The sequence below is a fragment of the Zalophus californianus genome, chromosome 13, assembly GCF_009762305.2.
Source record: "Zalophus californianus isolate mZalCal1 chromosome 13, mZalCal1.pri.v2, whole genome shotgun sequence".
Taxonomy (NCBI): domain Eukaryota; kingdom Metazoa; phylum Chordata; class Mammalia; order Carnivora; family Otariidae; genus Zalophus; species Zalophus californianus.
The window spans coordinates 95,277,008-95,291,781 of record NC_045607.1 but is presented as its reverse complement, the minus strand read 5'-3'; the positions used below and the strand labels follow the sequence as shown (position 1 = coordinate 95,291,781).

At 41.5% G+C, this 14,774-nt stretch overlaps 1 protein-coding gene and 1 long non-coding RNA gene across 5 annotated transcripts in view; one reads left to right on the top strand and one right to left on the bottom strand.

The window, feature by feature from the left end:
• Positions 1-14,774, top strand: part of MFSD14B (major facilitator superfamily domain containing 14B) — a 71,879-nt gene that overhangs the window by 47,746 nt on the left and 9,359 nt on the right. For all 4 annotated transcript variants that reach the window (XM_027616484.2, XM_027616483.2, XM_027616485.2 and 1 more), the window contains 4 exons: positions 3,521-3,648; positions 5,632-5,746; positions 10,979-11,197; positions 13,065-13,178. In XM_027616484.2, coding sequence (XP_027472285.1) covers positions 3,521-3,648; positions 5,632-5,746; positions 10,979-11,197; positions 13,065-13,178 — 576 coding nt within the window. The remainder of the gene's footprint in view (positions 1-3,520; positions 3,649-5,631; positions 5,747-10,978; positions 11,198-13,064; positions 13,179-14,774) is intronic.
• Positions 11,896-14,774, bottom strand: part of LOC113934891 — a 32,225-nt gene continuing 29,346 nt past the window's right edge. Inside the window, exon 4 of the long non-coding RNA XR_003523820.2 lies at positions 11,896-12,534. This is a non-coding gene — a long non-coding RNA (uncharacterized LOC113934891). The remainder of the gene's footprint in view (positions 12,535-14,774) is intronic.

Sequence of the window (14,774 nt, the reverse complement as noted above, 5' to 3'; positions counted from 1 at the left end):
TCCCGGGGTCCTGGGATCGAGTCCCTCATCGGGCTCCCTGCTCCTTGGGAGCCTGCTTCTCCCTCTGCTTCTCTCTCTCTCTCTCTCTCTCCCTCTGTCTCTCATGAATAAATAAATAAAATCTTTAAAAAAAAATGTTGATTTATTTGAGAGAGTGTGCAGGAGCAGGGGGAGGGGTGGAGGGAGAGAGTGAATCTCAAGCAGACTCCCTGCTGAGTGTGGAGCCTGGCGTGGGGCTCAGTCTTAGGACCCTGAGATCATGACCTGAGCCGAAATCAAGAGTCAGACCTAGGCGCTTCTTGTTCACTGTTTTTAAGAATTAAAAAACAAGGTATCTTTAGGGCGCCTGGGTGGCTCAGTTGGTTAAGCGACTGCCTTCGGCTCAGGTCATGATCCTGGAGTCCCGGGATCGAGTCCCGCATCGGGCTCCCTGCTCAGCGAGGAGCCTGCTTCTCCCTCTGACCCTCTTCCCTCTCGTGCTCTCTATCTCTCATTCTCTCTCTCTCAGATGAATAAATAAAATCTTAAAAAAAAAAAAAAAAAAACAAGGTATCTTTAAAATTCCCTCAGACTACTCTTTGGTATTAGTAAGTACAGAATGGTTTCCCTACACATACACACACACAGAATAATTCTTAATTTGCACAACAATTTAAAGATTATCCTTTTTAGGGGCGCCTGGGTGGCTCAGTCGTTAAGCGTCTGCCTTCGGCTCAGGTCATGATCCCAGGGTCCTGGGATCGAGTCCCGCATCGGGCTCTCTGCTCCGCAGGGAGCCTGCTTCTCCCTCTCCCACTCCCCCTGCTTGTGTTCCTACTCTCGCTCTCTCTCTGTCAAATAAAATCTTTAAAAAAAAAAAAGATTATCCTTTTTATCTGTAAATAAAATTATCAGACAACCTACTTGAGAATGACTTCATAAGTTTTACGTAGTCGTTTCATGACAGACTAATTTATCCATTTAATAAAACAGGTGTGGGGCACCTGGGTGGCACAGTCTGTGAAGCATCCAGCTCTTGCTTTCAGCTCAGGTCATGATCTCATAGTTGTGGGATAGAGCCCTGCATCAGGCTCCACACTCAGCATGGAGTCTGCATGGGATTCTCTGCCCCTCCTGCTTGTGCACTCTCTCTCTCTCTCTCTCTCTCTCTCTCTCCCCCCCCCCTCCCGCCCCCTCTCTCTAAAATAGATAAATTTGTAAAATAAAATAAGCATGTAAGAGTGCCCACAAGTAGAAAAGACTAGTACTTTATGTGCTTTAGGTTAGAGACCCTGAAAGGTTAACAGATTAGTTTTAATAATTGGTTTGAATTGTGGGCTTAGGGGTTAGGACTCAGGTTCTGGAGCCACCTCACATCTGAGCTGAATCCTGCCTCTGCTGCTTCTGAACCTCGGGCTGGCTGCGTACCCTAATGGAACCTGCCTCAGTGTAAGGATGTGCGTGTGAAAGGCGTGGAAGTGCGTGGCGTAGGTGGATGCTAGCTGTTACTGTTGCTATTACTTAAAACACACTGAGCTTTCTTGGAGTCAGGATTTGTAGTGGCCCTACTGCTTCTAAGATTAAGGAAAAGTCTGTTTACTTATATTTTAATTAAAACAATTTCACTTTCATCTGCTTTTTGTTTCTTCTTTGTTTTAGTGCATCTTCCCTACTTCTCTCCCTTTACCTCAGAACAAAGCTGCATGCCCAGCCCTCCTGCGCATTTCGTTCTTTCCTTGAAGTTTCTGGCACCAACTGTTTTTTGACCCTTCTCCAGCTTTGCAGATTCCCTTTTCCAAACTTTAATTGAATTAAAATCACCTTATATGTCACATTTCTCATGTGCCCTCTTGCTCTGATTGATATGTTCCCTGTGAAGGGAAGCTTTGTACTGTGCAGGGTCTCATGTGTCTGCAGTTACTTGGCTCTTTGTTAAGGGAAAATCATTTAATCCTTGATCTGTTACTTTCTTGACACAAGGACAGGCTGAATGGAAATCCACTGTGGCTTAGAAATTACATTACAGGGTTTGATTCCTGGGCAGGGATTAATAGTTTATTTCAGAAGAACTAAACAGCTTTCCTTCTCACCCTGCCGTCAAGTCTCCCTCGTACCTCCCCCTACTTCAGTTTGCCTGACTCCAGGCGGTGGGCTCTAGGTTTACTGGTGGCTGATAGGAGATCGGAATCCTGTTCCTGTTCCCCCTCTTCCCCGCTGTGTGACTTTGGTTTCCTCTTAAAGTTCAGTTCACCAGACCTTTTGAAAGCCCTTACTTACCAGGCCTTGTGGTAGGCACCAAGGGTCCAGAGATGTGAAGAAACCATCCCTCTGACCTTAATCTCCATTTCGAATTGGATAGAAAAGATGGACAAATAACAAGTGTTGAAATCGCAGTAGAAGAGAGAGCTATGTAGTGGGCAGGAGTTTGTTTCGTAGCCCACAAAAACTAGTGTGAGGAATTCTGTTCGTGTAGCTAAGAGAAGAGAGAGAGGAGGAAGTGCTCACCCCGGAGTTGGGAAGAAGGACTAGTAGTGTACCTAGTCTACGTGTGGGAGGTGTACGCAGGCACAGCAAAGGCCTGCTGGCCAAAAGGAAGAGTGTGCTCGGAAAGCTAAGTTCTACATATAGCCAAAGCATAGGATGTGTGTTAGGTGCCGGATCTTGGAGGGTACTGTTGGTGTGCAGTGCTGAGCAATTTCAGATACACGACAGTAGAAAATGTAATGGACACCCATGTACTTAGCACCCAGTTTCATTATTTATCAACATTTTCCTACTCATCTCCTCTGTCTCAGTTTTCCCCACCCATTTTTTTTAATAAAAGCAAAGTTCAGAAACTCATTATTTTACCCATAAGTACCCGCTGAAAAATTTAAACTGCGCAGTGGAGACCATGGCATGGTTTTAAAGAATTTTTATTATTATTTTAGAAAAGTGTGAGTGAGGGGGAGGAGCAGAAGGGAGGAAGAGGAAGAGAATCTGAAGTAGACCCTGCTCAGAGCGTAGAGCCTGATGCGGGGCTCAATCTCACGATCCCAAAATCATGATACAGGCTGCAACCAAGGGTCTGACGCTTAACTGACTGAGCCACCCAGGCGCCCACATCATTAGTGTTTGATGTAGTGTTCAGTGATTCAGTAGTTGCATAGAACACCCAGTGCTCATCACAACATGTGCCCTCCTTAATACCCATCACCCCCAAACCCCTCCCCTCGAAACCGTCAGATTACTTCCCGGAGTCCACAGTCTCTCATGGTTCATCTCTCCCTCTGATTTCTCCCCCTTCAGTTTTCCCTCCCTTCCCCTGTGGTCCTCCGCACTATTCCTTATGTTCCACATCTGAGTGAAACCATATGATAATTGTCTTTCTCTGCTTGACTTATTTCATTAGAATGTTTTTAAATGACAGTTTGTATTTAATGCTTCAAATTATTCTCTTTGGGGGCCAGTAAAAGAAATTGGAGCATTTAGAACGGAAAAATTACAAGTGATTGGGGGACCACGATGTAAATTTGAACTTTGTTGTTGCTTTCCTCTGCAGGGCCTGCTGTCTTTTCTGAGTGCCCCCCTCATAGGCGCTCTGTCTGATGTGTGGGGGAGGAAACCCTTTCTCCTTGGCACTGTGTTCTTCACCTGCTTCCCAATTCCACTGATGAGGATCAGCCCTTGGTGAGTGGCTTGGCCCTATACCATCATGACTGCCTGTTTTGGGTCACATGTGAATAATACATCTGCAGAGCATATCTTAACCATTTCAAAGCGGTCGATAGCTGTATGTTTATTTGATCTCTTTTGGTAATACTGAAAGCTAGTTTGGGTTCTAAGATGTTTAAAGATGTCTCTAAGGGCAGCTGTAGTTGCCATCAGGTCAGTTAAAGGATTGGGTCCTGGGAGGGGGTGACGGTCCCTGTGCTCACCCCTGTGGCTCAGTTGACTACAGGTGTGTTGTCATCTCACTGCTCTAGGGTACCGGATGAACAGAGTTTACATCAATAGAGCCTAAGAGCCTGTTCTGTCTAAATCATAATATGAATTTGAATTTGATCTTATTTTTTCATGATAAATAGGGAGAGAATATTTAACATATAACCAAGTACCAAAGATGGTTTGGAATTTGCACCTGATCTGTACCTTAGTTGTTTTTCTTGGTTCCAGAAGATGGTATGTGGCCAAAATTTCTGTTGCTGAGATGCTCGTCCTAAGGTGTGAAGAACACACCTTAAAATGGAAGGTTTTTTTGTGTGTCTGTGTATGTTTTAATACATTAATATTTCTTTTTTGGCTCATGTGAAAATATCATCATTTGATTATCTGATAATTTTGTGTCAATATTTGTTACATTGTAAATATGTTGGTTACCCATAGTGGATCATTTTATTTTCTACCAGATGTTTTATCAAATACTTTTTGGTATTCAGTCTTTCCAAGAACAAGTCATGCTTTTCAAATAAATGAGGGCTTTTTTTTTTTAATGTCCTCTCAATATCTTAAAATATTTTTTCTTCAGATTTTGAAATGATTTTGCCTCTTCCCTTCCAATTTTCATGCTGTTGCTTTTGCTTATATTGATTAATGAATAATACTAAGTAAAAGTGATAATGGACCTAACATCTCATGTATATAAAGGGAATGTTGTGATTTTTCATCATTCGAGTGTTAAGGTAGCTTTTGCATTGAAAAATACTATGTTACAAGGGGTACCTGGGTGGCTCAGTCGTTAAGCGTCTGCCTTCGGCTCAGGTCATGATCCCAGGGTCCTGGGATCGAGTCCCACATCGGGCTCCCTGCTCCGCGGGAAGGCTCCTTCTCCCTCTCCCACTCCCCCTGCTTGTGTTCCCTCTCTCTCTGTCTCTGTGTCAAATAAATAAATAAATAAAATCTTAAGAAAAATATGTTACTATGAAGAATTATATTAATAGATTTTCTAATAGTGAAGTATCATTATGTCCTAGGATAAACCCTACTTTTTGTTCTGTGGAATTTTGTTTGGTAGTATCTTAACTAGATTTTTTTTTAAAGCACCTGTGCATATGATTGAAGTTTTAGTTTTAAACACAATAATAGTTTTTGTTGTGATTTCTGCTTTTGTGTAGCTCTTTATTTTTAAGATTTTACATACTTGAGAGTGAGCATGAGCACGTGTGCACGCAAGGGCCAGGGGAAGGGCAGAGGGAGAGGAGAGTTAGACTCCCCTGAGCAGGGGGTGCCACGTGGGGCTCAGGCCCGGGACCCTGAGATCACGATCTGAGCCGAAGGCAGACGCTTAACCAGCTGAGCCACCCAGGCGCCCCTGTACTTCTTTTAAAGTTATTTGCTATATGTGTCTTTTTCTTAGCTAAAGCTAGGAAATTTTAAGTTTTTCTCTTCTGTTGGCTGCCTTTAAAACTGTATCTTTACTCAATCCCCTTTTCTTCCATTTTTTTCAACTGCATGTACTGACACCCTTTAAGCAATTACAGACTTGGTTTCTTCTTCCCCATCTTGATTATCATTTTATTAGTTGTCCATTCTATCTTTAAATATACATATACATGTATTTGTTTTTAAATTTATTTCTTGGTTTATAATTTTTACATGATAATCTTTGGCTCTGGTTATAAAAGTGTATGCACTCTACCTCTCCCCCGGGTAATTAAAATAATCATTTTATAGGTGGTACTTTGCGATGATTTCTGTGTCTGGAGTCTTCTCGGTCACGTTCTCTGTGATATTTGCCTATGTAGCTGATGTCACTCAAGAACACGAGCGAAGTACTGCTTATGGATGGGTAAGATTATAGTTTATGTTTTTTAACCAGAGAAGTAATTAGGGTTCTATTTAAAAATGTACTGGAAAGTAAGATTTAAAATAAATTATAAATAATGACCTTACATAAGAGAAAATCTAAAGCAATTGAAATCAGAAAAGGAGATTTATGAAGTTTAAAATAGTAAGATGGAAATTACTAGTAATGTATCCTCTGGTTTTAGGGTGAGTTGTCAGCTGCAAAACTGTTTCAAAAGTTGATTTGATTTGTTTCATATTAGCTTATCTCTTGAGGAACCATAAACAGTAAACAGGTGCTGAGCACAGAAGTCCCTGTGCACCTCATTCATAGTGGAGAGGTGCTGCCCCTCAGCCCTGTTAATCCACTGTTACTGTATTGCTGGTTGTGTATCTCAGGCACTTATTTGGGACATGGTACTGTAGAAGAAGGACTACATTTATTTGGCAATTAATTTTTGAGTGCATAACAAAAGTTATAGGAGACCTTGTTTTGGATCATCGAGTATTAGAAAATCATTTCTAATTTTCTGAGGTGTAACTATGGCTTTGTGGTTCTGTTGGGGAACAAAGACTTGTACAGGATGGCAGGCTGAAGCCCTTGAGGTCAGTGTGTCATGACTATAAGTTGTTTTGGGGGGCGGGGCGATGCCATGTGAGCAGTCTGTGGGTATGTGTCCAATGCATGAACTTGCTGAGTCACATGGGTGTTGTTGAGGGGGGAAATTTTCCCTTCTTCCCTTCTAGGTTCTTTGGCTACCCTAATAATAATTAAATTGACATAAGACAGATTAACAGGAGGGAAACATTTAATTTTGTACAGAGCTCCACAAAGACCTGAGAGACCCAAACGCATTTGGACAGTTGAAGCTTATATGCCATCCAGAAAAAGGGGGTAGGGGTCTGGGACTTCAGAGGGGAGGAAAGCCATTCACAGGAAGATGAGAAGAGCAAATGTTTGGCAAATAAATGTTTGCCATGCCATGCAAATAAATCTTTCTGATAGAAAAAGTTATCTTTGGCGATAGCTCCCTTCCTGATACAGGCCCCCATCTAAATTCTTTTAGGCTCTGAGAGGCAAAAAAGCTTTCCCCGAGTGCGCTGGGCCTTAACTGCCTTCAACCGAATCAGTCTACGTGCAAAGGGGTATAGTTGGGGTGCTGCATTCTCCCCTCAGCATGCACTGTGCTCCTCTTCCTTAACTTCCTGTGTTGGAAAATGTTTACAGTGAGGAAAGGTGGAAGAAGACGACTCTGGCTGGGTTGTTGAACAGGTTGGAGGAGGACCAAAGGCCAGAAACCCAGGTTACTTATCTCCTTTCCCAAGCCTTTGTCTTCCCTCTAAATCTTACTTCCTGGAAGATAGGAAGGAGTCATAACTGCACAAAGATCAGTTGTTGCTGTTCCATAAAACACACCAGCAGCTTTCACTTTGTTGACTTTAGACATTAGTTTAAAAACAACTTCTTCAACATTACTTGCCCTCTACCTCCTGCCCGCTTCCCCCCCCGTTCATCTTCCCTCCCACCCTGAACGCCCCCCACAGCACACCCGAAGACCGTCTGCACCTGCCATCCCCAAGGTGCCGTGGAACAGGACAGAGGGAGGGGCTCTAGGGAGCCTTCGAAGGAGGCAGGGGCGTGCAGGGTGGCTCCTAATAGTCAGCCGGAAGCCTCACGTACCACATTTGTGCAGCTTTTCTGTACGTGATGGGAAATACCCATTGAGATATTAATTCCCCTCCAGTTTTAAAAAAATTTTTGTTCTTTGCTTTCGGCCAAAACAAAACAAACAAAAAAACACCACTCACAAAGCTGTTGTACCGAGTATTCACGCTTTGAGGACAGATTTCCGAGAAAGAACAGACCTCGCCACCCTCTGCTAGCACTCCTCAGCTGTAAAATGGCAGTCACGCTTCCGGCGTCATCGGGCTGCCGAGGGGAGCGAGGGAGAGAGCTGGCTGTGCTGGCGGCCGGCAGGTAAGGTGCCAGGACTTGGTCACAAGAGTCAGGGTGTTGGCCAGTGGCCTTTACGTGTGCCCTAACGTGTCAGATGTGAAGATGACAGAACTAAAAAAAAAAGGAAAGGAAAAAAGCTTTCAGGCTGCGTATCTTAGAGATAGAGGAGGATTTACTGCCAGTTATTTACAAGATTGTCCATCAAGTCTAGCTGGGGTTTTAGAGCCGTTAAAGAATGTACAAAGTATGTACACCTTCCTCCACTGCGCCAAGAGGTGGCAGCTCTTTCAGGGCTGCAGCAAGGAGTAGTCCTATTAACTGAGTTAATGCTCACTGAGAGATTGTTGTGGTGAAGTCACCCTTTAGATTTATTTACCAGAGCCGTGCTGCGCGTGAGGTGAATTAGGGATTTAGATAAATATGCAAACTAAGCAACAGTGCTGCTCTGAATAAGTTCATGGGGTCATAGATCCCAGAAACTCAGTCATCCAGCAAGTACTGAGCCTCGGCTGTTGGGGAGGAACAGAACTGATCGGATGGAACAATTTAGGGAACCGCAGCTGTTCTCCACCCTTTCTGATACTTGAAACTTGGCACCTAGCTTTTTACTTTTATTTCCATATTCCACGTGATTAAATTGGCTCTCAGAATATTCACTATTATTACATAGAGATTTTCACACTAAATTCTTACTGTTTCTCACTATGAAATACATCTCTACATTTATTTTTCACATACTTGAAGAAACTGATCTCTCAAGTGCTATACCTGGTTCGGTCTCCCACTTAGGGAGGAAAAAATATAGGTGCATGGCAGCAGAGGGGTTGATGGGGGGAGGGAGTCCTGAGCGCTGAGGGACCTAACGAATCAGGGGTGCGTTAGGACTGGTAGGCCTGCCCCTCTGTGTCAGAGAACATCTGCCCTGCTGTCTGAGTCATTTATGGGGCTTTCAGCTCTTCAGATACATAGACTCTTGAAGTCCTAAACTCATGTCTTTTTTTTTTTTTTTAAGATTTATTTTAGAGAGAGAGAGGACGAGAGGGGGAGAGGGAGAGAGAGAGAAGCAGACTCCCCGCTGAGCAAGGAGCCCCACGCAGGGCTCGATATCACGACCCTGAGATCATGACCTGAGCTGAAATCAAGAGTCAGACACTTAACCGACTGAGCCATCCAGGTGCCCCCTAAACTCATTTCTTAACCTCTGTTTTGAAAGCTTAAAAGAAAGATTCTCATTAAGATTTCTGCCTATGCCAATTTCAGGTTTTCTCTGTAGCAGTTTACAAATAAATTATGGAAATACTAGAAAAGAGAGCACTTCTTTCTCAGAGCAGTGTTGCAGGATGCATCACATGGATGGGAAAGATGAATTAAAAAGTTTACCATGGTTTGGAGTGCATGCATTACGTATTAATGAGCATTAATCTCATTACATCCGAAGTAGCTACTGTATCCCTTCCAAAATTTTCTGAGGGGGAGCTTAGTAGAATGCAGTCATTTTCCATTCAAAACTCATGGATCAAATGTATTCTTATATATTAAATCATTTTTCTGGAATAATAAATTTAATTCCATCATTTGTAATGACTGAATCTTGAGTTACTGAAAAATTTTTGTTTTATAAAATGTCCATTTGGCTAGAAGACAATTACGATGGTAGATTTAGAAATGCCATTTTGACAAATAATGAAATAAATTATTTAAACTCAAGTGATTATTAGATCCTTTAGACTTGGAATGCTGTGGGATTATAAGAACCAGTTTCAGCTGAAATTAAGCAGCTGTAAGTCTAACTGTACATTTTGGTGGGAAAGATTGTTTTCGAGATTAGAAAATGGCTTCTCATTCCTGCTCATCATATGAACTTGAGTTATTTAACTTTTCTGTTGCTGTTTATTTGTACATTGAGTAGTAATCTTGTTTACAATACAGAAATGTGAAGATTAAGAAAATGAAAACTTATGAATAAATGACTTATTGACCCATTTTGTGCAGAAATGAGGTGGTTAGGTGCTGGACGACCCCGTGGCAGTGCTCCCATAGCTGCCTGCATGTCACTGCAATTTATAATGTGACTTATGGGACTGCCTTGATCTTTTCAAATATGGAAAAACCTGAAGGGCAGGAGCTCTGTCTTCTTATTCATCAAGTGCAGAATGGGTACTAAGTAAATACTGAACCAAGACATTCCTGTTCCCCAAGTTGGAATTCTCTACACCTTCTTTTCTCCCCCAGTTTTTATTGGACTTTTGGCTTCTATAGTATTTTTAGTATAATACTAATATCAGATATATTGTATTTTCACATTCGTTTGCGGGTGCTGGGTGAAGGAAGAATGTCATTGGCTAACCAGGTGTTGTCATAATTTTAACCGTAGGTAATAATTTCAGTGGTTTCTTTTAAAACCCATTAGAAGTTTAGATAACCAGTTTATTAAGTCTATTTTTGGCATTCAAGCTGGTTATAATTTGGAGACTGTCCATTTAAGCTTCTGAACATTCAGATTACATTCCAAGATAAAGGAGGCGCTCTACATTAGGAAAACCATGTGAAGAGGCTCCACATAGATTCAGGTGCAAATGTGATCAGTTGGTTCTGTGGTCTCTGGTATAGAACGGAGGTTGGGAGTGACGGAAAATAACAGCCCAGGGATCTCAAGGTGAGAAGCTTCAACTGTCTCTCAGCACGTCTTTGTTGTTTTTCTTTTGTTGTTGAGCTTTTTCTCTAAGAATATCAGGGATTTTTTTTTCCCCTTCTCTGTGCTAATGCAATGGTCACCAATAATAAAATAGTAAAACAGTGCATGTTTTTAGGCTATGAAATCAACACAGTCCCTGAGTAATTTGGAAGTTTTACAACACTGGCCCTGCAGACATTGTTTTTTCATGCCCTTTCTCCCCACGTCCTTGTTTTCCAATTAAAGACGACTAAAGTGTGTATGTTTTATTCATGGGGAAGTTTTTCTCAATTTTTATTTCTAATAGGATCATTTTGTACTCTTGTAGCTTTTCAGGATATCTCCGTTTAGTTCATAGTTTGGGAACAAGTCCTTAAAAGGAAATGACTTTCTCTTTCATTCTTAAAATGTATGTGCAACACGTTCCTTTTGTTTTGTTTAAAGCCAAGGAGGGATGTGGCTATAGGTACCTATCTGTGGGACCCTGTGTAAGACGCAGGGACATAGGTGTGCACCTGTAGCAGGTGGGGCTGAGTGAGTGTGCGCTTTCTGCATGTGCATGTGGTAAAGGATGGGACCCTGGGTGAGAGAGTGCTTTTCCACAGGTCTCGGCCACCTTTGCAGCCAGTCTGGTCAGCAGCCCAGCCATTGGAGCATACCTTTCAGCCAGTTACGGAGACCGCCTCGTTGTGCTGGTGGCCACAGTGGTGGCTCTTCTGGACATCTGCTTCATCTTACTGGCTGTTCCAGAATCTCTGCCAGAGAAAATGAGACCACTTTCCTGGGGAGCTAAGATTTCTTGGAAACAAGCAGACCCTTTTGCGGTAAATATCCATTTCTTTCTCCAGTAAAAATAAAAACAAAAATTTAATTGCACATAAGGCCTGAAGGTGTCTGTGCACCAAGGAATGTATAGAATTTATATTTCTTTCCTAATTTTTTTTATTAGGGAGGAAGAGAGGGATGGGCAGAGGGAAAGTGAGAGACTCTTACGTGTTCCATGCCCAGCGTGGAGCTCAACTCGGGGCTCAATCTCATGAGTCAGACACTTAACCGACTGAGCCACCCAGGCACCCCTAGAATTTATTTTTAAGTCAAGTGGGTGGTAGGTATCCTAAGGAAAGAGAGAAAAAAGGTCCTTAATCCCTGATGAGGATTTAGGAAGGAAGTGGTTTTTTTCCTATTGCATGGTGGTTTTCATTTTTTTTTTTTTGGTAAACAAAATGAAGGTGGCTGTTTGAAGTGTTCATTTTCATTCAGTTAAATTCAGAAAAGATGAATAGATTTGGTCTGACTAGTTATTTTCTAGGTTGTTAATATACATCCACTTTGACCAGAGGCTTTGAACTTGTATTTTGCAGGTTGAATGGATTCTTTGTTTCCTGTAACTTTTTAAAATTTGGGGCATTTTTTTTTTTTAAAGAATTTTATTTATTTTTCAGCAGAGAGAGAGACAGCTAGAGAGGGAACACAAGCAGGGGGAGTGGGAGAGGGAGAAGCAGACTTCCCGCGGAGCAGGGAGCCCGATGCGGGACTCGATCCCAGGACCTGGAATCATGACCCGAGCTGAGGGCAGACGCTTAACGACTGAGCCACCCAGGCGCCCAAATTTTTGGCATTTTTAATTTTTTTTTGGAAGGAGTCTATTAACAAAAAGTACTGAGAAGAAGAATCTTATCCCTCCCCTTTTCCCACTTTATCTGACTTGAAATTGTTCTTGAAGAAAATATGTGCAGAAAAAAATAACCAGAGATTTGATTGCTGTTTTTAAACACCTTTTAGGAAAAATGTGTAAAAGAAAAATAACTCATCAAATTTTTTTCCAGAAAGATCCCTCAGGTCATGACCTGGGGACCCTGCTCGTTTTGTTTGTGCCATGATGTCAGACATTGAGAAGGAGGTGCTTAGAGAAGGAACCCAGGCGTGGACCCAGGGGCCCGTCAGGTCTCCCACTTTCTTGTCATGTAGTGACCAAGTTATGCATGGAAACTCCGACTGCTGCCGTGTACTCTTCCAGGCCTACCGCAGGCAGCCAATCCCCATAGACGTGAGATGCTTTTGCTGTTCACACATGAAGGTTACAATTACGGTGACCCTAGGATGCACTGAAGCACTCCCCAGTCCTTAGAAAACAACACACCTTTTGGTCTTCTCAGAAATTCTGTGTAAAAAGAGATGTAAGAAGGACTTTTAGACAAAGTTGTAACATTCAAAAGTTACTGGTTAGAGAATCTTGTCACTGACCCCATGACTGGAGCGTACTTATTTGTCTACCAGTTTTACAGGCAAATTGAATATTATTAACATCTTAAAGAATATAGTAAATTTATACTGTAAAAACCCTGAACTCTTTATGGATTTAAAAGGGTTATATTATGAATGAAAGAGAGATGAGATTTTCTTAAAAGGTTCTGGAACAATGTTTTTTCAGGGTCTGTTCATAGGATGTGAACCAGTATGGTTAACAAAGATGAGCAAGTATTTGTGGGGGAAACTTGTTTTGGTTTTAAGCTGTAATACTTTAAACATAGAGGACTTGTAACCACAGCGTTAATGTTTACCTGCTTTTGTAGTCCCTTCAACTTTTATAATTCACCTTAACAGAACAAAACAACGAAGCCAATATCCTGGAATATCAGTGACTTCAGTGTCGCCTGCTTTTTACATGTTTCTCTTTCTGCTTATTCCTAGTCACTGAAGAAAGTTGGAAAAGATTCTACCGTCTTATTAATTTGCATCACTGTGTTTCTTTCATATCTTCCTGAAGCTGGACAGTATTCAAGTTTTTTTCTCTATCTCAGACAGGTGGGTAATGTGTGCCTAGTAGGTTTAGAACATTAAGAAAACCAAAGGTTAGGATCTGTTGAAAAGTATTGTGGGGAAAACGGTATATAGAGAAAAAAAATGTGTGGAGTTGCTTCTAGTTATAGTAAGTATAGGCGCTGACATATAATTAGAAGTCGGCGGACCTGTAATATGATATTTTAAAATATTGTAAAATGTTTAATCTGGGAAAAATTTCCTTGAGAATTAGCATAAACAAAGTTTATCATAATGTTTTAAATCTTCATTAAATTTCAGAGAGAGGTCAAGTTTGTTTGATGGGACCTGACCTGGGACATCTTCAGTAGGCCATATAACTCAGTGCTGCTGTAGACTTCAAGGGGGCTCACAAGCAATAATCAAGGCAGCTGACTTAAGGCAGTTTCAGAACAAGCTCCCTTTCCAACTGTTGTTTCAGTTTCTCTGGGGTTGCAGAGACACGAGGTCCTTCCATAGCAAATCCTGCCCTGGTCTTTTACTGATTTCCCTGGAAGTCCTTCTCGGGGCTTACTCCACGTGGCAGAGCAGGCCTCCTCCTAAGATAAATTCCTCTATTTCTGGGGATATTTTTAATTGAAACTTGTTAAATTCACCCATCTCACAATTTTCCTGAAAGTGTGAGACTAATATTTTATATGGTGGCATATAAGTAAAACTGTTTTTCAACCAGTCCTTTTTCAGTTTTGCTCATCTGGGGTGGGCAGATGCTGGAGATTTAGTGGGAAGACTGGTGAGGTAGCACGTTTAATGTAGAAAATTATATGTGCATTTGTAATTAAATTATGCATTAAATTAACTGCATTTAATGTAGGAAAAATGGGAAAGCTTAGGGAAGTGAAAAATCCTCTCATTCCTTCAGAAAAAACAACTATGGATATTTTCTTTTTCTACCCTTTTTTCCTGTATGTATTGCTTATGGCACCAGCACCAGCATTTAACAGTTAATCAGAATCATTTTCGGTTGTTCTATATTTGTGCTTTTAAGAGCAGTTCACACACACACATTTGAGTTAAAATTGGTATTTGTAAATCATATATGTGATAAGGAACTTGTATCAAGTATTAACTTTTGTAAGTGAACAATAAAAAGACAACCCAACTGAAAAAATTCAGAAAAAGATTGAATAGATACTCGTCCAAGGAAGCACATGAAAAGGTGCTTAACATTAGCCATCAAGGAAATGCAAATCAAAAAGAGGTGTTTCTTCACACCTGCTAAATAAGACGGCTGTAATCACAGACAAAGGTGTGGGGAAAGGCAAATTCTCACCCATGGCTGGTGGGGATGTAAAATGGGGTGGGAGAGAGTTGGGCAGTCCCTCAAGTGTTCAAACTAGGGTTTCCAGCAAATCTATTCCTACGTAAGTAGCCAAGAGACATGAAAACACATGTCTCCGTAGAAACTTTTATACAAGTATTTATAACAGCCAAAAAGGAGAAACAGCTGATGAAATGTATTGACAAATGAACTGTATGGCAGGATGTTACTGTTTGGCAATAAAAAGCAGTGAAGTGCTGGTACCTGCTGCAGCATGGACAACCTGTCAAAAGATGCTAAATGAAAGAAACCAGGACCAT